This window comes from Pezoporus occidentalis, unplaced genomic scaffold, assembly GCF_034315485.1.
Source record: "Pezoporus occidentalis ecotype Australia unplaced genomic scaffold, CSIRO_AGI_Poc_V1 ctg12, whole genome shotgun sequence".
Classification (NCBI taxonomy): domain Eukaryota; kingdom Metazoa; phylum Chordata; class Aves; order Psittaciformes; family Psittacidae; genus Pezoporus; species Pezoporus occidentalis.
Genome location: NW_026912994.1, coordinates 1,194,534 through 1,219,471, shown reverse-complemented (window position 1 = coordinate 1,219,471; position 24,938 = coordinate 1,194,534). Strand labels below are relative to the sequence as shown.

Below are 24,938 nucleotides of genomic sequence, written 5' to 3'. Positions count from 1 at the left end.
TCCTCTGGTTTGGCTGCAGTGATTATCACTGTGGTTTGAGTAGCAACTGTACTTGTTGCTGGGGGTGGTGCAGCTGCTGTGCTTGGAGCTGGGGTAACCGCGCTGTCTGTTGCAGTTGAAGTTTGAGCAGCTGCTGTACTTGCCGCTGGAGTAGCTGTGCAGTTCATTGCAGCCAAAGTTTGAGTAGCGACTGTTGCTTTGCCCTCAGATCCGCCAACATTCTTCTCCTTTTGAAGGTGCTGGATAGTGTTGAACCTTAGCCCAAGCCCCACCCTTGAAAAACACTAATACAGCAAATGCTGGATGGAAGTAAGATACGATATACTGAAACTGTGAGATCAAGAGGAACAACCTTGAGAGCCAATAAATCAGCATTGTGACAAGTGACTATCAATCCAGTCAGATCTGTTCTTATCTCAACCCCTCGTGCCCCACGTTGGGCGCCAAAAAGAACTGTCGTGGTTTAAACCCAGTCAAGTAACTTGTTCACTCACTCCCAGCGAGTGGTGCCGAGCTGACAACAATCGAGGGCTTGAAAAGTTTTATTTGTGCTTTGAGGATGATGATTCTGTCTTCATTTAGAAATGCAACTGCAGATAATACCACTGTGCTATTGACAGGTTTATGCACTCTTGCTAGCAGCCAGTCTCTTTTTTACTCACTTGTATATGTATTGCCTTGCAAAAGCAGTGCAGTTTTCTACCCTCCTAGTTCTAATTGCATCCTGGACCGCCTTGTTATGGAGCCTTTTCCTGTAGGGTGAGGTGAAAGAGCCAGTTGTTGCTATTATAAATTTAATTATTTTTTTTCCTACGTATAATTGAGCCTGTATAGTTATTATGTTTTTTCCTAAGTTCATAATTAAAGAAACCTCAAAGGAGAGCTTTGTAACTATTATAAGGGCAAAAAAGGACGTAACATTCAGTGTGATCTTGTTGCTTGTAAACAGGTAGATTTGAGCTTCCAGAATTTTCGGCTATGTAGCTAAAAATTCATAAGGGTCCAGAAATACTAAACAATAGAACAGCGTAATAAAGTCAGTCATGTCTGTTCATTGCTTAAGTTGTAAGATATTAGGTGTTATTCAGTTCTAAAGACTTATGTTTTATGAATTTTTATTCATTATGATGTCCTTGTAAATTCTGTGTAATTGCTAAAATTACTGAACATTTCCTTTATTTAAAAAATAAATGTATATTTTTATTTTGCATTTTAAAACCAATAGTTCTGCATGTTGGACTCCACATGGATCCCTCATGTGCTTTGTTTTTGCTGCTCCTTCTGCCAGTGGTTCTTTTAGTTAGTAGGTTTTAACTCACCAGTCCCCAGTGTTCTACCTTCTTGTTGAAAGGGGTTTTGGAAAGATGCTTCTCATCAGGAGGTATGCTTTGGTTCAGATCCTTTGATTTATCTCTAACAGAAAGTATTTCTCTCTTAGATGGGGGTGGTCCAACAGGTCCATAATTTTGGATCCTTGTGTTTGGGTGAGAAGCAGAGTCAGAAATAATGGTTCATTCTGGTGAGGTTGCAGAAGGACTTGCTTTATGAAGTGGACTGCAGCCAAGAGGTCACACACGAATATTGAAACACATTTTTTCTTTTTTGCTCTTTTGAAGAAATAATTCAGTTGTTCAAGTTTTACACTTTCAAGCTTAAAGCCTAACCATGTGCTCTTTTGTAGTATATTCCTCCACAGGCGGATGTTTGATATAGTCTGTTTGACTGGATATTGAACCAAGCTGAGCCTTCCTCCATGTCTGTCTTGTTTGCTCCAGGTGAAGAAGTGCCACATCACCTCTGCTCAGAGCTTCTCTATCCTGAATTTGTGGCTTGTGAAATCCCTTGTGCAATGGACTGTGTTATCAGCGAGTGGTCCGCATGGTCCCCGTGTTCCCACTCATGCTCCAGTAAAAATGCTGAGGGCAGTCAGAGCAGGAGTAGGTCCATCTTGGCCCTTCCAGCTGAAGGTAAGTGGTAAAAATTTTGGATTAATCATTGTTTACTTGTTAATGAGCTGACTTGCATTCCTCACCCAAACTGTGTTTAGATCAGAGGTAATCCCAGTACTGCAGCAATAGTTAATACTTTCTGTACTTCATGCCTGGTGACTAAAAAATCTTTATGGGCTTGAGTTAATGCATGTGTCAAAGAAATTCTGTCACAATTCCAAATTATTTACTTCAGCTATGAATTGTTATCTATTGAGGGCTAGTCTGGGTGTGAATTAACTTCAGGAGAGCTGCATCCTATCCTAAAGAAATTGTTGGATGACACAAATTCGCACTCATCATGCAAGTGTCTTTATCTAAGTGAATACTTTAAAGTTCCTCAGGAAGGAATAATTAAAATCAAATAGCCCAACTTTTTTTATACATCATTATGAATGAGTATAGTGGTTTGCTATACAGAGCCACATGTCTGCATACAGATAAATAGCGGTTGATTCTACAGAGCTCCGTTACCTTTGCAAGCGCCATTTCATTTGTCCTCTATCAACTGAGGCCATGGCTCTGCTGTCTGACAACTTCTGGATGCCATCTCACAGGCAGTTCAAACCCTCAGCTTTCTCCAAGCTGCTGACCAGCTCCCGGAGTTTGATAACCAAGAGGCTATTGATGAAACTAGAGGGATTTGGTTTAAAACAGGTTTTAAAAGATATTTCTTTATGAGGTAAACTTATGCAACTGTGGAGGTAGGCAGTCTCAGCAGGTTTAGAATGGATTAGGAAACTGATGAACATCAGGTCCATAAAGTCAGTAAATGGCTATAGAATGGCTAGGCAGTGGTATGCTGTCCTGTTGACTTGTGAAAGTTATCAATGAACTGCAGAAAGTGGCCAGGCTCTTGTGCTTTTTATGAACAGCATTTCCCGCTTGCAGTTTTGCAGGCAGAATGCTAGGTTGGATGGATCATATGGCATTTCTTATTATCTTAAGGCAAAACCACCTCATTATTACTCACCAGTGTTTAACAGCGCTTCCTTTACCATTGGTATTCTTGAAAAAGCCACCTGAATTTTTCCCTGGGAAGCTCAAAATTTGAGTTAGATTTTTTATTTATATTTTTCTTCAAATAAACCACGCATTTTGCGTCTTTTTTTTTTTTTTTTTAAACATGCGCTCAAACACACAAGAGCAATAACTGGTCTGCATTTTTCCTGCTAAGTCAAAATCTTCAGGAAATAAGTTACCTGCAGCATTTTCTACTCCATCATCATACCAAACATTTCTGAGACTGAACAATTATCAGCAAGTTTGCTGATGACACTAAGCTGGGAGGAGTGGCTGACACGCCAGAAGGCTGTGCTGCCATCCAGCGAGACCTGGACAGGCTGGAGAGTTGGGCAGGGAATATCTTGATGAAATATAACAAGGGAAAGTGTAGAGTCCTGCATCTGGGCAGGAACAACCCCAGGTTCCAGTATAGGTTGGGGAACGACCTGTTAGCAGTGTAGGGGAGAGGGATCTGGGGGTCCTAGTGGACGACAGGAGGACCATGAGCCAACCCTGTGCCCTTGTGGCCAAGAAGGCCAGTGGCATCCTGGGGTGTATTAGAAGGGGGGTGGTTAGTAGGTCGAGAGAGGTTCTCCTTCCCCTCTACTCTGCCCTGGTGAGACCCCATCTGGAATATTGTGTCCAGTTCTGGGCCCCTCAGTTCAAGAAGGACAGGGAGCTGCTGGAGAGAGTCCAGCACAGGGCAACGAAGACGATTAAGGGAGTGGAGCATCTCCCTTATGAGGAAAGACTGAGGGAGCTGGGTCTCTATAGTTTGGAGAAGAGGAGACTGAGGGGTGACCTTATTAGTGTATATAAATATATAAAGGGGGAGTGTCACGAGGATGGAGCCAGGCTCTACTCAGTGGCAAACAATGATAGGACAAGGGGTAATGGGTGCAAACTGGAACACAAGAGGTTCCACTTAAACTTGAGAAGAAACTTCTTCTCAGTGAGGGTGACGGAACACTGGAACAGGCTGCCCAGGGAGGTTGTGGAGTCTCCTTCCCTGGAGACATTCAAAACCCACCTGGACACATTCCTGTGTAACATTATCTAGGTGTTCCTGCTCCGGCAGGGGGATTGGACTAGATGATCTTTTGAGGACCCTTCCAATCTCTAGCATACTGTGATACTGTGGTACTGTAATATGTGAAACAGTCCATTTTCATGGGGAAAATGAATGTGAAATGATTATCCTAATCATTCCGCTAAGAAATTTCTCTCTTTCTTTCCTTGGTACTATTTATTGTGGCCATTTAGGGTTATACCTTATTTGAGAAGTCTCAGGCCTACAAGGCAATAGACATCCCTTCAAGAAGCAATATACCTTCATCTCTTGATGATTTTAGTAGGGCATGAATGTGCTCTGAGTCTTGTAGTATCTGGCCCAAACGCTACAGTTCTTTCAAAACCTGCAGCACTTTGGCTGTATCAGAAGTTGCCTGTAAGCAAATGGCTTTGGTTTTAGTAATTTTTACTTCTTTCTTCCTAAAATTACAATGCTTACTGTTAAATTTCACTGCATTGCTCCTTAGCTTTTGAGCTAAGAACAGTGCCTGCTTTTGTGGGGTAAATTCAGGCTGCTGGCTACAGTGTTGAAACTTCTGGGGCGGCTGTTCAAACGCCTGTACTTTGTGGGTTTATTACCAGCTGTCGACAAAGTGCAGTACCTTAGCAAAATATTTAAACACTAATTTGAATGATGCTGTTTCAGAAAAGTAAAGACTTCATACACAAAACCTCTTTCAAGTTTTCTCTCCTTTGATTTTCTGATATGGGTATAATTTGATGCATTCCTCCATCAGTATGGTTCAGGACCCTCTAAAGCTTGTCTGTTTAAGGCAATGTGTGAACAGAGTCCAAATATCAGAAAGCGATGCTCCTCCTTGGGAAACTAGCACAAAGAATGAACATAAAAATAATATTAACTTGTCTTTAAACCTAATTGCATGTTTGCTGAGTGATACTGGCATTTAAATGGAATTAACTTGGGTCTGTGTAGGAGTATCAATAAGGTTACTCAGAAATACACTTTGCCTATTTCTGTTTCCATTATGTGCTGGAATACAATTTTATGCAAGGCTAATTTAATGGGGAAACAATATTTTAGAAGGTTCTTATTGCAGCTATAAAGGTCAACAGATTTATTTAAACTTTATTTATTTGTTTATTTTTAATTAGGGAGGGGGGAAAGATACTAAGCAAACTTAACTTTTTTAATTATTTTTTTATGTCTTCCTTTTGCCACTTGCCATAATATAAATTGGGGTGTTCTCTTTACTCCAGGTGGAAAAGCCTGTCCCCCTGACCAAGCCCTGCAGGAGCACCGTGCCTGTAATGATCACCCGTGCATGCATTTCTTCTGGGAAACTTCTCCCTGGAGCTCTTGCTCTGAAGACATGCTGGTAACTGCACTCAATGCCACCCTTAATTGGAGCGGAGAAGCCACCTGTGGAGTGGGCATACAGACAAGGAAAGTCTTCTGCATGAAGAGCAATTCTGGCCAGGTCACACCCAAAAGGTATTTAAAAAGGGTTATTAGTGATTATTTGAGGTTGCAATACATGACATATAAAGGCATTTTCAGCGGGTCTATGGAATCCTTGCATAGCCTTGAAAATCCATGCATCCTTGAAAATAATTTCAAGACTAATTCTCCAGCTACTACTCCATCACTACTATGAAAGGGATACAAATATCTAACAAAAATAAATAGCTAGAGCATTTTTAATTTTCTGTGTAAACCCATGGAAAATGCATGCTTTTAGTGGTATAGATTTGTTGCTGTAGCTCCTTTGTTATTCTAATTCACATTTTTCTGCAAATATTTTTCCTGAAGGACAGGTGTGAGGAAAATGTTAAGTAGATTGAATATAATGTTCATTAATACATTATTAACAATGCTCTAATAAAATAGAAAAAGTAAACAGATTTTGCATTATATTTACACCACAATAAGGCAGAGCCATATGTGATCTGTATCTTTCAGTTCACTTGTATAGCTTCTATAATGTGATACCAACACAACAAAATTATGTATTCTGCAGTACAAGTATTCTGAATTTTCCTTTGCTTTACTAAATGAGGAAAAAAAAGTAGCACAGATGTTTTCCCTCATATGAAAAAATCAAGACATTGCTAATTATTTTTTGCACTGTTAATGAGTCTAGAGACTTACAACTGAGTTTCATGTCTTATTGTAGCTCTCAAAACAATCCTGCTCATATAAGCAGACTGTGTTGATTTCAGTAAAGTTAATTAAAGTTCTTAAGGTTAATGAGATTAATTAAATAAAAGGAAAGAAATCTAGTATTCATTTATACCTGGAATTCTTGATATTTTTTAACTTTACCTAATTAAACATATTGTTTATAGCCCCCTCCACTTCTGAGATTGTGTAAGGGGAAATGAAACTGAAGGGGGTAAGTAAATTCTTTAGTATGTTGAGGGCAAACAGAATTTCAGAGGTGGAAAAGTCCTGCCAAAAGGAGAGATTTGTGTACTGGGAACTTCAGAAAGGCTATCTCCTTGGCTTTGGTGTGGTAGCTTCAGTGCTGTGGTGTTCCTTGTGTAATGGAAGTAGCTGGATCAAGAAGGACTGCTGAGCCCTTATAGGAGCTTCTTCCTGAAATTGTTATATAGCCAAATAAAACTAAAATTTTTGCAGAAAAATATTTCAACTTAGGTAACAGAAATATGCCCTCTAGGATAATCATGCTCAATGAGAAGACATGTCTCTTTGTATTTATTTTCTTTTAAATTATACCCTTGAGTATCTTATTACTACCTCAGTAACAAAATTGTGACATTAAGATTTACTTTCTCTCCTAGTATGTTGTAGTGACCTATTCCTCTTTCAAATGAGGTTGTTTGAGGTTGCATGCATTACTAAGTAATTTCGAGTGATCTTTCTACTAGAGATTAATAAAAAAATTAAAGAAGTAATTCCTGTTCTGATCCCTCAGTTGATGTGCATGATCTGCCTGATGCCAGGAAATTTTTCAACTTCCACCCTTTGAGTTTTTATTTGTTAACTGTGTCTGAAACCTTTTTTAGAATATGCATGACATATTTTTAATCTAAGAGTTCAGAAGGAATGAAAACCAAATCACAGTGCTGTTATACTATACTGTGTTGTACAACTTTTTAAATAACAATTGAGGCCTCAATCAAAGAGTACTTAAGCTATTTATAAACATAACTACATGCTTTTTTTGATAGTGAATATATCTGTTTTGCTGCAGTGAGTTTTGTGTTTTAGGTGTCATAGATAGAGTAGCATAGATGTAGCCTGTGGTCATCAAGTCAAGCTCCACATTTTTGTAATTATTATTATTTTGGTTTTAATCTTTGAAGTATGCTAAATTCAGTTGGGTTACACGAGTGCAAAGGAGAAGAAAAATGAGGCTTGCTGTGACTGACCAGGAGTGTTACCTTTGGTATGGCGGTACCTGCACAGCCCTGTGAGAGACTTGTGAGGAAAACATTTCCCTGTAGTTTTAATTTTTTCTATATTTTATCTTTGGGTTTGGATCAATAGATGTCCAGAGTCCATCAGACCTGAAACTGTGCGGCCGTGTCTCCTCCTCTGCAAGAAAAACTGTGTTGTCACACCTTTCAGTGAGTGGACTCGCTGCCCAACAGCATGTCAGCCTGGTAAGCCTTTAAGAAGTTTGGGGAAAAACAGAGAATTGGCCTAGAAATGTATGGTAGATGTAGTTCGTGTCAGTCTAATAATTTTTAGGGCTTTGATCTGAAGAGTTTTGGACTGGGGTGTTGTTGATGTGATGTTGTTGAGGGGATGGGATCCTTGCAGCAGATTTGGAGATAGGAGTTCTCTTCACCTGGAATAAACTCCTTCTGGTTTTCTGCCTTCAAGTTCCCAAAGTTGTATGGCTATACATGGAATTCCTACTATATGAAATTTATTTCTCTTGACCAAACTAGATGTACACACAGGGTTGTGCAAATAACTCCTGTGCTTTGTGTTTTTTCAAGGACTGTGTATTTCTTTGATCTAGTTAGTTAGCTTTTGGACAGTGTTTAAAAAAGTTTCTTTATAATGATCTAGTGTTGGTTTTTATGACAAACGTGTGTGTTTCATTAATTATTCAGATGAAAGCCTTCTCAGTAATCAGAATATTTCATTATTGTTGGTGGCTTCTTTGCCCTTCAAAGATTCTCAGTGGATGCTCTAACATAGTCCTTGTTAGATTTTATGGGAAAATGAGTTGCTTTCTACAACAGTGAATCCTGTTTTAATTAGCAATTTATTTTTAGACTTTAAATGAGCTGCCTATAAAGAAGTAGAATAAATTACCTGGTAAATGACTTTGTTTATTAAATAATAGTCTACAATTAAAATGAGAAGAAATTAATTATTTAACCTTCTTGGTAGCGTTATCACTTTAATATAATTCTAAATTAAAACTTCCTAGGTGGGGGAGTTTGTTTTTTGCTAAATCAGTTATTGATGTGGCTGCATTGCAAGATTTACTTTTTTTTAGTTGCATTGTACAATTAAAACCTCAGCATGATAATGAAATTTCAGAACCACTATACATATGTGAGTTGTTTTTTTTTTTTTTAATAGAAAAGTTGTGTTTAATGAAAACAATATACAGATGGTGAATTACCAAGCATATCAAGCAGGAACAGGTATTGCCTGGCAGGTTTAAAATTAAATGTGTACTGGTATAGGATCAGAACTTAGACAAACATGGCAATCACTAAATCACTTTTACACAGAACTTTACTAGTTAAGCTGTTTGTAGTTTGTCTAAGAAAATGTGTCCAACTTTACTATCTAACAATAAAAAAGCTGACATTTGCCCTACATTTAAATGTCATCAGACAACCATCTGTCATTTGGTGAAGAATTATGTCATACTTCAGAAGTGTAGACAGCTGTGAACTTCAGGCAATAACAGATGGACAGACAGCATAATTCACAAAAGAAGTGTAACTGAATCCCAACACCTGTTGGTGAGGCAGGAGCAGAGAGGAAGTTGCAAGTTCTCTGCCATTTCAGATACATACAGGTGACAACTGTCTACTGCAGTCTTCAATAATATATGGGTTTTAATAGGTCTGTGAGGATGAATCAAAACAGGAATCAAATGATCAATATTGAGGTTTCAGGATAGAACAGAATCACAGAATACCAGTTTGGAAGGGACCTCAAAGATCATGAAATGATCTGAATGAGCAGCGTGCAGATTTTCTTCTACCAGCTGCTTTCCTAGCGATGAAGGTTTCCTGGGGAACTAACTGCTTTCAGCATGGGTGATGTGCTCTCTAGTCTGTCAGCATAGATTTAAGATGGGGAGATTAAAAAAAGAAAGCACCTGGTAATAAATAATGTTTTTCATCTTCCTCCTGAAAATAAATGGTACCTATTAGTACCACTCCTCTTCTGAGTATTGGTTGTCCAGGGGGAAGGTTAGAAATTTCTCTGTTACTTTATTCTCTAAAAAAGTTTACATGAAATGTTAGTAGTAACTGTCCTATTTATTTCCCCATGCTTTAAATCAGATCTGAAATGGGATGGAGTAAAAGTGGATAAAATGTGTGGCGTACCATGATAAGGAATTCCAATGACCTATACCTTGTCTCGGTTTCTGTAAAGGATCGGGCACTTCCAGTTCTCAAAAACACTCAACCAGAGTCAGTCAGAGTTAGACTTACCCCTTCAAAAGCTCTTTGCATAAAAATGGAGACAGCTCTGATTTTGGTGACTGAAATCTTGGAAAATCTGTGTGCTCAGAGGCTTGTTTTGACCAGATTGTCAGGAGCAAAGAGTATGAAGCTGGATGTTTCCTGTGTAAGCTTGACCAGATATAGCACACTTTACAGTAGTGAACTAGGATTTTTTCCCTTGCCTGAGAATGGTGATGCACCTTTCTGAGTCTTGGGCAGGGTACTGAGGAACCTGGGGTCAAATTCAGGGGAAGAAAAGATGAGACAACAAGAGGGAATGAGAAGAGTGGATTGATGGAAGAAGTCGTATGTGTGTAAGGAGAGGACACTGGAGGTTGGTGGGAAAGGGAGGTGTAAGTGGAAGCAGCGGTAAGGCACTCCCAGAATTCTCAAACAGCATTATCTGAGTTCATAGTCAAGAACATAGAAGTTAAGATGGTCTTGAGATCCTGAGGCTTGATTTTTATCTGGAGGAGGACAAGCAGTAGTAGCCATGCCTAAATCAGCTGAAGTTTGGCTTTAATAGGACAGTCCTACATAACGGTAATACTCTGGAAAATCAGGCTATAGCAATTTTAAATGAGATAAAAATTATGTTCATTAATATTTGTAAGGAATGCTGTAGAAAAACCAATGAGGAAATTCAATTTTGAAAATGGGGGTTGAGTAATGTGCAATAAATTTTGAGGATAATTTAGTTTCTTGAGGTGGAGAAAATTACTGTGAGAAGCTCATTTAGATTTGGTACTGATTAATAGGAAGGAAATGGCTAAGGTTCTAATGGTGGTAGATAATTTGAATGAAAATCATCACAAAGTGATAGAGTTCACAATTCTTAATAGGAGGGAAGGATGGCAGTATCAGCAAGACATTTAAAAAATAAAAAAGACAGACTTCAGCAGACAGAGAAAATCGGTAGCTATACCTCTTGAGAACATGTTCTATGCAGACAAGAGTGTAGAAGACCTGGAAGCTACCAAGAAAAAACATATGAAGGGATGAACCCCATCTGGACTCTACTTTCTATCTTGAAATTATTATAGTAGCAAGCACAGAGGAAAAAGGCATGTGTAGTTCTGTGTATAACTTGCATATTCAAGCTTCAAATCATTAAAAGAACACATCATACACAGCTAGAAAAGCCCTTTTCTCATCGTCAGAGGTGTTCAGAATCTTTTTTCCTTTTTTGATTATTGTTTCACAAAAATTAGAAACAAGAAATTGAGAATGTAAATTAAGTGATAGGAGGATATTAGGTAACAAGAATTACATAAGTGGATTAAAACTAAGGGGAAACTGAATGAAATGTCCACTGCTTTCTGACAAACAAGGGAAACATGGGGAATGTGCAGTTGCTGCTGTTATTTCCTGTCTGCAGACAGGAAAGGAACGGACAAAAGAATAATTATTTTCATAAATTAGATGTTTCCATGTCAGTAGAGCTGTATGAATAGAGAAGGAAGTAACAAAGTAACGCCAAAGCATCTATTGACCACCTTCTGGGTAAGAAATTGATAAATCCTAAGGAACTAAAACAGTAATACCAAGACAAACCAAACCAACCAACACCCTCACTCCTCCTCCCCCCCCCCCCAAAGAAAAAAACAATAACCCCAAAGCAGTCAGGGAAATTGTAGATTACTCATCCTAACTTTATTCCCTGGAAAAACACAAGAACAAGTTATTTCTCAAGAGGAAGTTTAGGTTGGATATAAGGAGGAAATTCTTTCCTGTTAGGGTGGTGAGGCACTGGAATGGGTTGCCCAGGGAGGCTGTGAATGCTCCACCCCTGGCGGTGTTCAAGACCACGTTGGACAGAGCCTTGGGTGATATGATTTAGCATAAGGTGTCCCTGCCCACGGCAGGGGGTTGGAACTAGATGATCTTAAGGTCCTTTCCAACCCTAACCATTCTATGATGCTATGATTCTATATAAACATTTTGAGAATAAGACTCTAATAAACTGGCTGGTGTGGATTTATTGAGAAAAAATTTAATCTCTCTTTTTTTTTTCCTTTTTTTTGACAGTGTAGCTTCTCTAATTAAAGGAAGTGGTAAATTTTTGACACATCAAACTTTTATCAGGAAGCTGGGGAACAGTGACTTAGATGACTGTTAAATGGGTATTCAGCTGCTTGAAAAAATTCATGGTGGATATCACTGAAAAGCATCTGTCTCCTTTACTGCCTGCCATTGGGTATTGATATACATAGATAAGATCCTGTGGGCCAAATTTCCTGGTCTCTTCTTGTTTGTCAGATGCTCCAGTCCCAAAACAGTCTTTGTGGCAGTTCACTGGACTCTTTCCAGTGTGCCCATGTCCTCCTTCTGGGGAGCCAAGAACTGGATGCGGCACGTTATCTTTCCACAGCTGAGTAGAGGGAAAGAATCACCACCCTCAACCTACCAGTGGTGCTCTTCTTAAAGTAGCCCAGGATGCTGTGGCCCTTCTGTACTGCAAAGGGACATTGCTGCCTCATGGTCAACTTGTCTGTCATGACTCCCACATCCTGCTTCCAGTCAGTTGGCTGATAGGTGTCCACTGTTCACAATCAAACTGGAACATTAGCTAAAGGGAGTCCTAGAGAAAACTCTTCTGCCCCAATTCTGTGTGATATGTGTCTGCACAGCTTGTGTGCTTGAATAATAACATTAGTGGATAGATCTCAGAAAGAGATAGCAAACAAAATAGACAATATAGTAAATGATATTAAAATGATTGAGAAATTTCTCAAAATGCAACTTGGGATGAAAAAGGTTGATTGCAGAAAGAGTGGGAAGTTAAGATTTTAGTACTTTCTCAGGCACCTCTGGTGATACAGTGAACTACAAAATGAATTAAAGTCAGCAATTTAAAATGCTAAAACTCATGCTAGGCTTGTCAAACTCGTGGGCATGTTGTATGTAAAGCACCAAAGTGTTAGTGTACTGTGCACTGTACAGTACAGGTTACAGGTGGCATTCCTTGGGCACAGTGTTGAAGTAAGAAAGTGGGCAATAAGAGGTAATTGAATCGGAGCTATGAAGAGCTGGGTTTGCTTAGTTTAGAGAAGACAGTGGATACAAGCCCTTGGAATTTCATAGAAGTTATGCATCAGATGATGGGGATAAACTTTTTTTACATGTAGTGGACAGAAGATAAGAAGAATTTAGCTTAATTTACAGAGTGATGACTTGGTCTAGATTTTAAGAAAAGGCTCTCTGGGAGTCTCTACAAGTGCTGAATCAGGCATCTGAAAGGAGACTGTAGGAAGCGGTAGAGTGACCTGAAGTAGAGGCTGTTAAAAAAGCAGGAGGGGCTTGCCCTGGATGCCCTCCTGCCTCAGGTGAGCAGCTGGGGTGAGCAACTTTCTGCAATCCAAAGTCCCTTTGTGGTGATCTCACAGTGACTATGTGAGTGAAGGCTTGTATGACTTCGTATCTTTAGAATCAACCATATTTACTGGATCTCTACTTGTACGTTGTGTTCATGGTGTGACTTTTCCTATGTTTTCCTTCTACTCTCATGCACTGTAACCTTGTTACTGCAGCTTTGTCTTATCTTGAGCTGAAAAAATAATGCTCATAGGTGAGCTAATTTACACACTGCTTTCCTCTGTTGGACAAGTTGGATGAAGTCCACTATTAAAATATGTTTGCCTGGTTTGGAATTCTTTATGGAGTTTTGCTGCGATCCTTTTTCAGTTTTGTAGCATCTGTTTCTGAAACATGAATAGAGCATCCAAAAAAGTACAAATGCTATACACAGCAGTTAAACCAGCTCTCTGTGGTTACCACTTACACAGCCAAGGATTGTGTTTGTTTTAGCTATAGAGATACATAGATAAATCTTATCCTTCTCTTCCATGCAGCATTCTGTACTGTAGATTTTGTGAACAGTGTTTCTAGATGGATTGATCTTGCATCAAATCAGGTTAAGCAGAGAGTTAACTTATGTTGGTTGCAAAGGTTTTCCTATCAGGAAGTTATTGTATGTAATTTCTAGACCCCAAAAGATGGTGTTCTGGTTTAAACCCTTCTTATTAGGAAGAAAATTATCTCTATCACAGGTAAAACGAGGACAGATGGATTACTGCTGCCAGCCTGAGATCACCAGAATGTTTTCAGAAACAAAACCTTTCATTATGAAGTTTGGGTTTGTTTGTTTTTTTTTTCTTTTGTTTGTTTGGTTTGATTTGGTTTGGTTTTATTCTTTTTGCCTGTTTGGGTGTTTAAGTATTTGCTAATACTTTTCTTGCCTGATTCGATGTTCTGTTAAATAGTCATTTTTTGATGCAGCTTCTAGGCTGTTGATTTATCAACCTTCCAGGTGCTGTTGTGCTGAACTAGTGGTAATTTTAAAGCAAGCAATGGTAGCTTTTGATCCAACGTGCCATGCCTTCCATACTGCTGATAGTTTTAAAACACAAACATAACACCAAGCATGTTTTTAACCAGGACAGCCAGATCACTAACTCAGCGTGCCAACTGTGTTTAGAAGGGGTTTTTTTTGTTTGTTTGTTTTTTCTTTTTACAGGCAATGCCACTGCAGTTAAGCAGTCCCGGTATAGAATTATCATTCAGGATGCTGCCAATGGGGGACAGACATGCCCAGACACGTTGTATGAGGAAAGAGAATGTGAAGATATTCCCATCTGTCCGGTGTATAGGTAAAAGGTGTTAGCTTCTCCAGAAACTACTCTTTTGCAATTGTCCTGCAAAATTTTCACCAGAAAACAACATAATACTGGAAAAAAGCAGACATATAAACAAATAATGTACCTTGCAAAATGTGTAAATGTAGAGTTCAAAGTGGAGATTTCAGTAGATGTGACATTATCAGAATGCACACCAACAGGCACAGCTCCTAGAAAGGTAACCTCAGGGTTCAATATGTTTAAGGAAGCTATTACAGGGAGCTCCCCCCTCAATGTATCTAAAAATCAATGTATTTTTGGACCACAAGCACTCAACTGCTTTAATCATAATTGTATGCTTATTGCAGAAACACTTGTCTTTTCCCCATTCCAATGAATAATATGCATTTTAAAAAATTCTCATTAGACAAATGGTACAATAGGACAGTTACCACTCTGCAGTAAATTTCTGTGACCCATCTGTTATACAATATTAGTAAATAGAAAAGCATTGTATCTTTGCATACCGATCTCCAGCCTTCACATCCTGTAGGACATGGTCACAAAGCAGGGAGCTGAAGGTGATGCCAAAGCAGGAGCTGCGCCACTCGGCTCTGCCTGGCTCCGTACTGCATAGTGCTATGGAAAGATGCTTTCTCCTGTTCTTGACTGGCATGCATCCTAGTGCAGAAAGCAGACTGGGAACAACATCAGTTGTATTAGAACAGGCTTGCATGAGGAGAGCCTGATTTCAAAGCCCACTGAAGATGTTTCCTGTGCATTTTATGTAACTTTGAACCACCCCCTACAAAATGAGAAAGGGAAACATTGGTGGGGGATGATGTACCTTTCTAGAAGGTGAACGTTGCATTTGAATTTTAGTTCACAATACTTATTTCAGGAGTAATTATCACTTTTTGACTCTATTTTTCCTTAAGTCCTTACAGTTTATCATAATTTATAACTGCAGGTTTTGCCTGGATGTGTCAGCTGTTTTCCACTTAATCGTTAAACTTTTCCTCTTTCAGGTGGAAGACCCACCATTGGAGTCACTGTGTACTGGTGCCAGATTCAGTGAGACATGTGCTGGGACATAATGAGGCATGTGGACATGGTTTGCAGTCAAGGGGTAAGCTTTCTACATGCAGCCTCCAAATATTTAAGGTGTTGGAGCATGGCATTTAAATAGACTCTTTCCTCTTTTTCAGTAGCTAGTTTGGAAACCAAGTGACTGATGCACTTAAAGTGTTTTGGAAAGTGGACCCATTTGCTGGTGTGCTGGATGTTAAAGTACTAGTAATATGATAGTATGCCTAGAGTACAGGCGGGGATCTGTGCTTGGTAGTCAAATGTCTTTATAGAAACCTGCTCTTCTGCCTAAAGATGAAGCATGTTGGCTTTAAAAGAACTATCTATCTATAGCCCCTATGAAATAACCCATTTTTGGTGCTAAAACCAGAAAGGATAATTTCCACATGATTTTAAATTTTACTAATATCTTGCCTGAGGCCTGATTTTCATTAAGGCTATTGAAGAAGTTCAATGTGGGCAAAAGCTTTGGGTTCCTGCTCTTGGCATAATGAAGCAGTTGGAAAATACAGTGATCCTGTTGTCTGAACTAAAGTGTTGAGAAAAATTTCACTGTTCAGACTATGTGATCAGAGTCTGTAGTGGTTCCGGCAGATGACTGGAGATTTGGCTGTTATCAGTCTCCAAGGAAATCTAATGAAACCTCTAACAGAAGGTTATTTTTATTAAAAAAAAAAAATAATTACTGTACAGGTATGCTAACTGAAGAAACTTGACATCATAATTTACTCCTGCAAAGGGTAGAAACTGTGTTCTTTAAAGATGAAATGAATTTCTTGTATAATCTGGAAACGAAGAGAAAAAGAAGCTCTGACAGTATGTGGGTCTGAAAGAAGAAATGTGTTTTAAACTAAAGCTCAAAAGAGTAAATATCTTTAAGCAGGTTTTGACCACAGGCCTTTCCACAAGGTTTTCAAAGAGAGCTCTGTAAATTGGGGTGTCCTAAAATGTATTCCTCAATCTCTGTGTGAAGGGATGATACTCTTAATGCTCCAGTAGGTGCATGAACTTTGTGTTAATCATTCTCTGGTAGAGTTTGAAGTATAATAGAAGAGTATCGCACCTATTTGTGCTTTGTGGAGAGTCCTCTAACAATTACGTGGGCTATGTGCTGTTCTGGGGTAATCATGGAAAACGAATCTCATAGTGTGATGAGTTTAAGCAAAATTTGTTTCAGTGCCGCATTCACATCTTGTCATTAAACGTGGTCTTTGCGAACAACTTTGGTTTTCCTAATCACATGTAGTCAGAGAACCAATCTGCTAGGTATTGTTGAGAATGAGTAGGGTTTCAGGAAAGTGAGATCTCAGATGAGAACCCATGAAAGAATATTTTCAAGATATTTCCTATGACCAAAGGGGAGTGTTCTCCATGAAGAAGGCAGCTGAAACCAAGCTGCTAACTCTGAGCGTATTGCTTCTGAAAAACAAGCTGTTGGATTTTCAGCAGTTCTTTACCTACAGAAGTGCCTAGAAGCTGCTGTTAATACCTCACCTTGGTGCTACTTGAACTCTTCAAGACCAGCTCGCATCTGTGAAGAGGTGCTGTGTCACCATATTGTCAGAGACTAGCTGTTTAGCCAGGGGTGACATCTGCTTACATGCCTTGCAGGGTCTTCTCAGCTGGTAGACGTTGAAACTGGAGGACTTCTGATCCTTTCGTTCTCCATCATGAAGGGGGTCTTTGGAGATATTTCCGAAATAATATGTGAGGTGGTGCTGGAGAAGTGTCTAATGGGAGAAGGGTTCTTAGAGAAGATGGAGGCACACTCTTCATATAGGTCACAGTAAAACAGCAGAAGATAAAAGTCATAGGCTGTAGTGAGGGGAATTCCCAGGTTGCCTGGAGAGACTGTAGGTTCCTTGGAGATACTGAAAACTCAACTGAATAAGTTGTTGAGGAGCCTTTCCAAACTTTGAGCTCAGTCTCACTTAGAGCAGGCATTGAATCTTCAGGGGTCCATTCTGTTCTAAAATACATTGTGTGATTCTGTGAGTCTTTTCAGGGGAAAGTGTGCCATCAGTGGAAGATTGCCAGGTGTTACAGATAGATGCTTTCCTGCAATATTCAGGCATCCTACAAATGAGTTTGTGTTTGACATATTACCACCACTCCACACAGTAATCGTCTTGCATAATGTGTCAGCATTTTTAGCAAGTGCTTGTACTCCAAAGAGTATTTGTATGAATTTGCCTTGTTTCTGTTTTACCATGTAACAGCAATTACCCTTTTATCACTGAAGATAATCAGTCTTGCCGTTCCTTAGAGCATCCGTTTTTTTAGAATCTTTTTTCTTTTGCTGTCCATACCCTGACTGTCATATAAATAAGAGGATTTCAGTTTTCAGTGTCTGTTCTATCTAGACAATTATATAAGGACATTACATTCATAGAAATTATTTCTGAAATTAGTGAAAGAAAGTGTATGTTTATGAGTACCTATTTAGAATGATGACTGTGCTGAGGGAAAATTAAGTCTGAAATTACTTTCAAGCTCTGCTCTTTGTCTAGGCTAGATTCTGAGATAGATACTTAGAGATCTTGTTCCGTGAGTGTTTTTCGTTGAAATTGCATGTAAATGTTCTGTGTAGCATGCTGAAGATATCAGAATTTGACTGTGAATAATAAGCAGAATAGCCAAAGAGATGACAGCTGTCTCAAGCTTCACTTTTCATGGCTTTATCTTGGAATAATATTGCACTAATTACAATAGCATTTCTTTTTTTATATCAGGTTCAGCAGACTAACTTATTCAGAAAACAGGCAGGTAAAAGAAAAGTAGCATTTAGAAATAAGAAATACAGTTTTTATTTAAACTTCATTAGGGCATGATTTGCAAAAAGCCCTTGAGATAGGGCATTCGAGAGTAAAACCAGGTGGGGATGTTACTATTGCTTGACAGTTGTATAGACAACATTTCTAACAGTAAATGAAGAGCTTTGCAAACTTTTCTATTGCTACATAGCTGTCATTTTCCTCGATGAGTGACTAATTTACTAGAAAGCGTCAAGACTGTGAGAAAGGGTCCTGCACCTGGGTTGGGGCAATCTCAAGCACAAATACTGGCTGGGCAGACACTGGATTGGGAGCAGCCCTGATTAGAAGGATTTGGTAGTGTTGATTGATGAGAAACTCAACATGAGCTGGCAGTGTGCGCTTGCAGTCCAGAAAGCCAACCGTGTCCTGGGCTGCGTCAAAAGAAGCGTGACCAGCAGGTTAAGGGAGGTGATTCTCCCCCGCTACTCTGCTCTGGTGAGACCCCTCCTGCAGTACTGTGTTCAGCCTTGGGACCCCAACATAAGGAGGACATGGACCTGTTGGAGTGAGTCCAGAGGAGGCTGGAGCACCTCTCTTATGAATACAGGCTGAGAGACTTGGGGTTGTTCAGCTTGGAGAACAGAAGGTTCTGGGGAGACCTTAGAGCAGCCTTCCAGTATGTAAAGGGGCTGACAAGAAAGCTGGAGAGGGACTTTTCACAAGGGCTTGTAGGGATAGCACAAGGGGTAATGGCTTTAAACAGAAAGAAAGAAGATTTAGATTAGATGTTAGGATGAAGCTCATTACTGTGAGGGTGGTGAGGCAGTGGAATGTGTTACACAGCGAAGCTGTGGCTGTTCCATCCCTGGAAGTATTCAGGGCCAGGCTGGATGGGGGTTTGGAAGAGGATGGTCTTTAATGTCCCTTCCAACCCAAATAATTCTATGATTCTATAAAAATTGCTTCTGCTTCAGATGCCCTTCAGTGACTTTACTGTTCTCTGATGTTTGTAATGGAAGATCCTTCAGAAATGACGTCTCCCCTCAGTGCTGACTTCAACAGTAACCTTAGACATTTACATGTTTATGGAAAAATGTGTTGCTCATTACAAGGGATTGTTAAGCTTTAATTAGTGGATGGAAAGCCTGTTTTAAGCAAGTGTCTTTGAAGGCTGCTTCAAAAGCCATTGATAAAATAAGCAGACACGTATTAAGACCAGACTGATGTAATGAGATTCTGCTTTAATAACTAGTCTTGGAAATACACTGACAACATGGTTATGCAAAAAGTAGTTACTTTCCAAAAGCAGGGAGAAGCTGCAACAATGGAGCATGTCATGTCTTATTTCTCCTTCTCCTGCCACTTCTTAACTCTGATTTATCTGGGAGTTTTGACCATATCTACCCCAATTACCAAGATAGTAAGTCTATCTCAGAGTTGTAGCTCCCCATCGGAAGAATACAGAAATACTATGACACAGAGCCGCAAATATTCTTAGAGAATAATTTATTGATTTATGTACAGGAAAACAACCACAAACCCACCAATGCAGTAATGAGAAACTACTCCTCTGCTGTGGAAAAGCGCACTTTCAGAGAGTCAGAGACTCACCTGAGGTCACGGAGGGGATCAGTACTGGATAGACTCATTGGGCATCTCAGTAGAATATTTCTTTTGGTATGCTCTGCTATCAAACCGCATATGACGTATTTCTTTCCTTCTTTAACTGAGTTGTAAATTTACACCATGTGGACTTTGCTAAGATAGTTGGTGTTAAATATAGTATGTTTCAGTTGAAAAGTTGATGTATGAATTGACAGTCAAAAAGTAAAATGCAGGCAGCACCGAACTCAAGCAATTAAAGATTCTTGTCTCCTTCACTGCAGGTTTCTGGCTCCTGCTCTGAAGCTCCCTGATACCTATCGGGGTTTTGCAGACAAGACAGTTTCAGACTGAGATGCAGATTGAAAACTTATCTTTATGAGAACAAAAATTGTAACAAATAGCTATCTAAGTTTTCTGAGTGTGTGTAAATGCAGTGATAGTTCCAGTAAAATCTTACATAAAATACAGGCAGAACTGTGGTTACAAATGTAATTTGTAATAAATTAGTGACTAAGTTGTGCTCCATACTAAGCAAGATGAAAGGATGAATTTTGGTATTGCCTGTTAATGATGCATCTACAAAAATTTTTCAAACAGCTATCCTTTAGCTGTATTATCTCCTGTATTATCAATCTGTAACACAGTAATGGCCATTACAATACTTTTGTTTCTGATGATATTATTATATGGTAACCTTTTTATAATGAGATGTGTCATCAGAAAAGCTTCAGTGTAACCATTTTGTTTTGCTCGTGAGATAGTCACCCAATAGTTCTTATTCCCAGTTTTATAGGTAGTTAATGTCACTGCTGATTAGCTAAATTAACAGATGCAGGATGCTTTTGCACAGAATTACCAGTTTCAAGAGGTACCTATTGGAATTGTGTTATAATTTACACACTAGAGGCAATGTGATAACCCAAAGTTTACAATGCATACATTTATGATAGTAAATGTAGTGAAGACACAGACTGCTTTAGTTAGATGGTGATATTTCATGGGCCGTGCTTTGTACACAATCCTGTGTATAAATCTGTCCCACTGATAGAGGCTTACCTGTCATCAGTAACTCCCTCCAATATTAACTTTGCCTGATAGGACAGTGGCACCTTGAGCCTTATTCTGAGTGGTGCTGGAGGTCCATTAGGTTTCTTGGTGTTTCTTCTGATGATACTAGTCAAGGGTTGCAGGGGCACTATGGAAGCACAGTGAGCTGATCTGGAGTGTTCCCAGCCAGTTTCATGGTCTGGAAGACACCTGCCTGGCAGTTGGTGGCACTGCTAGCAAATAGTTGAGGGAAAAATAATTACCAGCATTAAGGACAGGAGCTGAGTCTTGTTTGAGACACATTTGAAAGGAAAGTTTGTGAATCCCTAGGATGGGGATTGAGTTTTAGGGGGGTTGCCTCGCCAGGATGGAGAGCCTCAGTTTGTCAACCATATCTGCCCAGGGCTTTGCCAACACTTTACCAATGTGGCTCCTTTACGTCATATTGCAAATTCATAAAGTATGTGTTATCTGTATTGTTTTTTATCACTGATGATGATATTTTTAGCTTATAAACACATGAAGAGTAATAAGGTGGTAAGAAACAATCAAACCAGAATTGATTTACTAGTATTTGTTCTTGATAATTTGATTTCTTTGACAAGGCAATGGGCTGGAGGTTAGGCAATAAGCTAGGCAGGAAGCAGCACAGATAACTCTCTTGACTTTAGGAGAACATTGAGTCCCGTCCCATGTGACAGTCTCCTGTGTGCAATAAGAAAGTATGACCTAAAGAAATGCAGGTTGAGGTGGTTGTACAACTTGTTGAAAATCACATTCAAAGTCTGTTATCAGTTATTTACTGTCAACCAGGAAGGCCATTTCAGATGGCTTCCTGCAGGGCACACATACTCTTGACTGCTTCAATGTTTTTCACTAGCAGTGTGTATAATGAAACAGAGTACATCTATAACACATCTGGGTAATTGTGAATTGTAAGTACTTTGAACGATAGGCAAAAAATACACATTGAATAAATTTGAGCATACTCTTGACATCAGAAAAGTGAAATATTCATTAAATCAAAAAATGTGCAGCATTCAGACTATGTAGAAAGATGAGGAGTGGTACTGTATGGGTAAGTCTGGAATTACATGTGTGAGTAGCCTTATACTGTTGTAAAAGAACGCTCATCATAAAATCACTTATTTCTTATATTTTCCATCTAATCTCCAAGTTCCTGAAATTTATTCTTCTGATTCATAAAATACAATATTTTTAACATATTTAAATATTGTTAATCCTCCCTTTTGTTACATAGCACTTCTGCTACTGTACATAATGACAAACAGTTAAGGGAAAAAAAAAACATAAAAGATTTCTCTTTAGTAGTTACAGTTCATGGATTGCCAATAGATTCAGAATAGCTAGGAACTTTTTTTATAAAATTTCATTAACAGAAATAAATTAGGTATGTAGGAGTCTTAAGATTGGGCAAATACTAGTAAATGACTTAGTATCTTTTGAACTTAATGAAACTTTACCTTTGACTTTGCATTTAAAACTTATCTGCCTTCTTGGTGAACTGCGTATATCCGCGCATGGAATTTGAGAGATTTTTCACTGCAATATGGATGATTTATTACATGAGTCCAGATTGTTTGTATCTAGTTTCTATCAGTTTAACTATAGAATTTGATCTTGAAATTATTTCCCAAAGCTTGGGTTTAATTGTGGATTTGATAGTAGATTAGCTTCATGCAAAAATGTGTGACAGCATTTCACGTAGGGGCAAACAAGGAAAATTAAGGAGTAGGAGACAAGAATACAATAGTAATGAATGTATGCATGATACATGTGTGCATTCTTAGCCTTTCATGTAGTAGTGGAATGAGGAAGATACCGTCTACCAGACAGGTTCTTAGTGGGATTTATTTCAGGTTTGCAACATTAGAATTGAATGGGAGCAGGAGGAGAGGGGAAGGGACAGTTTAGGCTGTGTGCGATGTGATGGATCAATCTCTGAGCATTTTGTGGCTGCCTTTGGGATTCCTGCAGTTTGATTTATGAGGAATAAAATCACCTGCTTGTATAGAAATCATCCTGGGATGATTTTTAAAAGCTGGCAGCATAGCAGAGTTGTATATGTAAATGTGTCCATCGCTGTCCTGGAGTCTGCAGCTGGGTACCGGCTTGGGGGATGGAAATTCATCCTTGTATTGTATTACATCCTACTGATCTCCAGGTAATGTGTTGCTGTAGACCAATTTTTCTTTCCTTGGGTCTTAGTTGATAGGACAAGGGGAAGAAAGATTGATACTGATTTTCTAGTGACAGGTTGTTCACAAAAGAGTGATGGTGGACTACCCTCCCTCTTTCACGGGAGATGTCAGCAGGCATCACAAGGCACTTAAAACAGTGCTACTATATTTCAGTCTGGGTCTGGCCCGGCTTCCACTTGAAGCTATGCTGTGAGAGTATTTCATAGGCAATGGGAGAATTGACATGACATTACTTTATAGACACTAACTAATAGCAAGAGAGACTCCAACTCATTTCTGTCACTGTAGGCTTATGCCAGCAACATAAAAATTGAAGAGACTCGTAGGGAATTTGTCCTGACAGCAATCTACAGTGCAACATTTTATCTAAAGGCAACTCAGTAATCTGTAGACTTTTTGTAAAATAAAGATGATGAAGTCTGCATCAGATAAATTACATATATTTGATTTCCTTCAAAAACAGGATGGTTTATTCCACTCTGTAGAAGGAAATAAGCAGGCTTTCTAGCTTAACTATGTACTGTTCCTATCTTATAAACAAAACAAATATCAGTAGCTGAGTACCACACACAGCTTTTGTTTTCTGGGGATAAAAAGTCTTGATCAAGAAGAAAAGTCTTTTGAAGCCAGAAGGCATGAACACTGAAGATGTATATTACACACATGTACCAATAGAGGGATTGTTAAAAGATCAAAATAATGAGAAGTACAGCAGAGGAACATCAAAGCTTTCCAGGCTATGTATTTTTGCCTTGATTAGGAAGAAGGGGGGAACGATGTTTTTAGATCAATAGGAAATGGCCCAATCACCTCAAAGTCAAAGACAGCACCATCCAAATGTGTACAATTTACAGGAATTGCTAGAGCATCTAAATCATAAAAGTCCCAAATGATCTGACAGTGCTCACACCGTATTTAACAGGTACAGAGAGATGTCGAGGTCATCTTATCTGAAGGAAACTCCTTTTTAAATGTAAGGGTAGATAGATTTTCATTCTGTCTTTCATCCCTCTGATTAAGTTCTGCTCTCTTTGGTCCTCCTAAGATTTCTTTCATCTATGTGTAGTCTGTATGATCTAAGCAACTGTCGTTGGTGAAAGTCATTTTTGGGATCCTTTTTTAAATGATGGATTGTCATTAAACAGAGTAGAGTAGATGAAAGAGGCCCAAGAAGAACCAAACTGTGCTGAGACTTACTCAGGAGGATGAAAGACATAATGAGAGACATAATGAAGAGCAATCTCTCCCTTAAACTGGAGAAAGGCCCTTCCAATTATGACTTAGTTTTAGAACCAGGTTTGAGTGGTTTAAAATGCTGGCTATGAACAGTTGATTTGGATTTTTCATACAAATCTTGAGAAATTTTAATTATGTGAACCAGGAGACCTGGGTGGTCATGCTTTATGGTTTGCGCAGAGGATGCTATGAACTATGGAGGTGACTGATCTCCCAGTAACAAGTAATAGGACAAGAAGTAATGGCCTCAGGTTGTGCCAGGGGAGGTTTAGACTGGATATTAGGAAGAATTTCTTCACTGGAATTGTAGTCAGACATTGGGACAGGCTGCCCAGGGAAGTGGTGGAATCACCATCCCTGCAAGTGTTCAAAAACCGTGTAGATGCCCTCAGTGACATGGGTTAGTGATGGACTTGTCAGTCCTGGAATAAGGGTTGATTTGATGATTGTAATGTTTTTTTTTCAACCTAGTTGATTCTGTGATTCTGTAACAGAATATTTTTCTATGGCTACAGATGGGTTGTAAATAGACCTGATCATACAGCCTTGTGTGCATCTTATCAGAAATACAGGAGCCAGTTAATTCTAAAACTGTTTTGTTGACTTAGAACCTGAAATATGAGGGTTTATAATCCTTAATATTTTATATGAGCTTATGTAACTGTCACTGTA

The 24,938-nt window shown here is 39.0% G+C and overlaps 1 protein-coding gene across 4 annotated transcripts in view; it reads left to right on the top strand.

Annotated features, from left to right (window-relative positions):
• THSD7B (thrombospondin type 1 domain containing 7B) overlaps positions 1–24,938 on the top strand; it is a 288,594-nt gene that overhangs the window by 128,582 nt on the left and 135,074 nt on the right. For all 4 annotated transcript variants that reach the window (XM_062605536.1, XM_062605506.1, XM_062605527.1 and 1 more), the window contains 5 exons: positions 1,776–1,967; positions 5,283–5,517; positions 7,537–7,652; positions 14,212–14,344; positions 15,340–15,440. In XM_062605536.1, the coding sequence (XP_062461520.1) occupies positions 1,776–1,967; positions 5,283–5,517; positions 7,537–7,652; positions 14,212–14,344; positions 15,340–15,440 (777 nt within the window). The remainder of the gene's footprint in view (positions 1–1,775; positions 1,968–5,282; positions 5,518–7,536; positions 7,653–14,211; positions 14,345–15,339; positions 15,441–24,938) is intronic.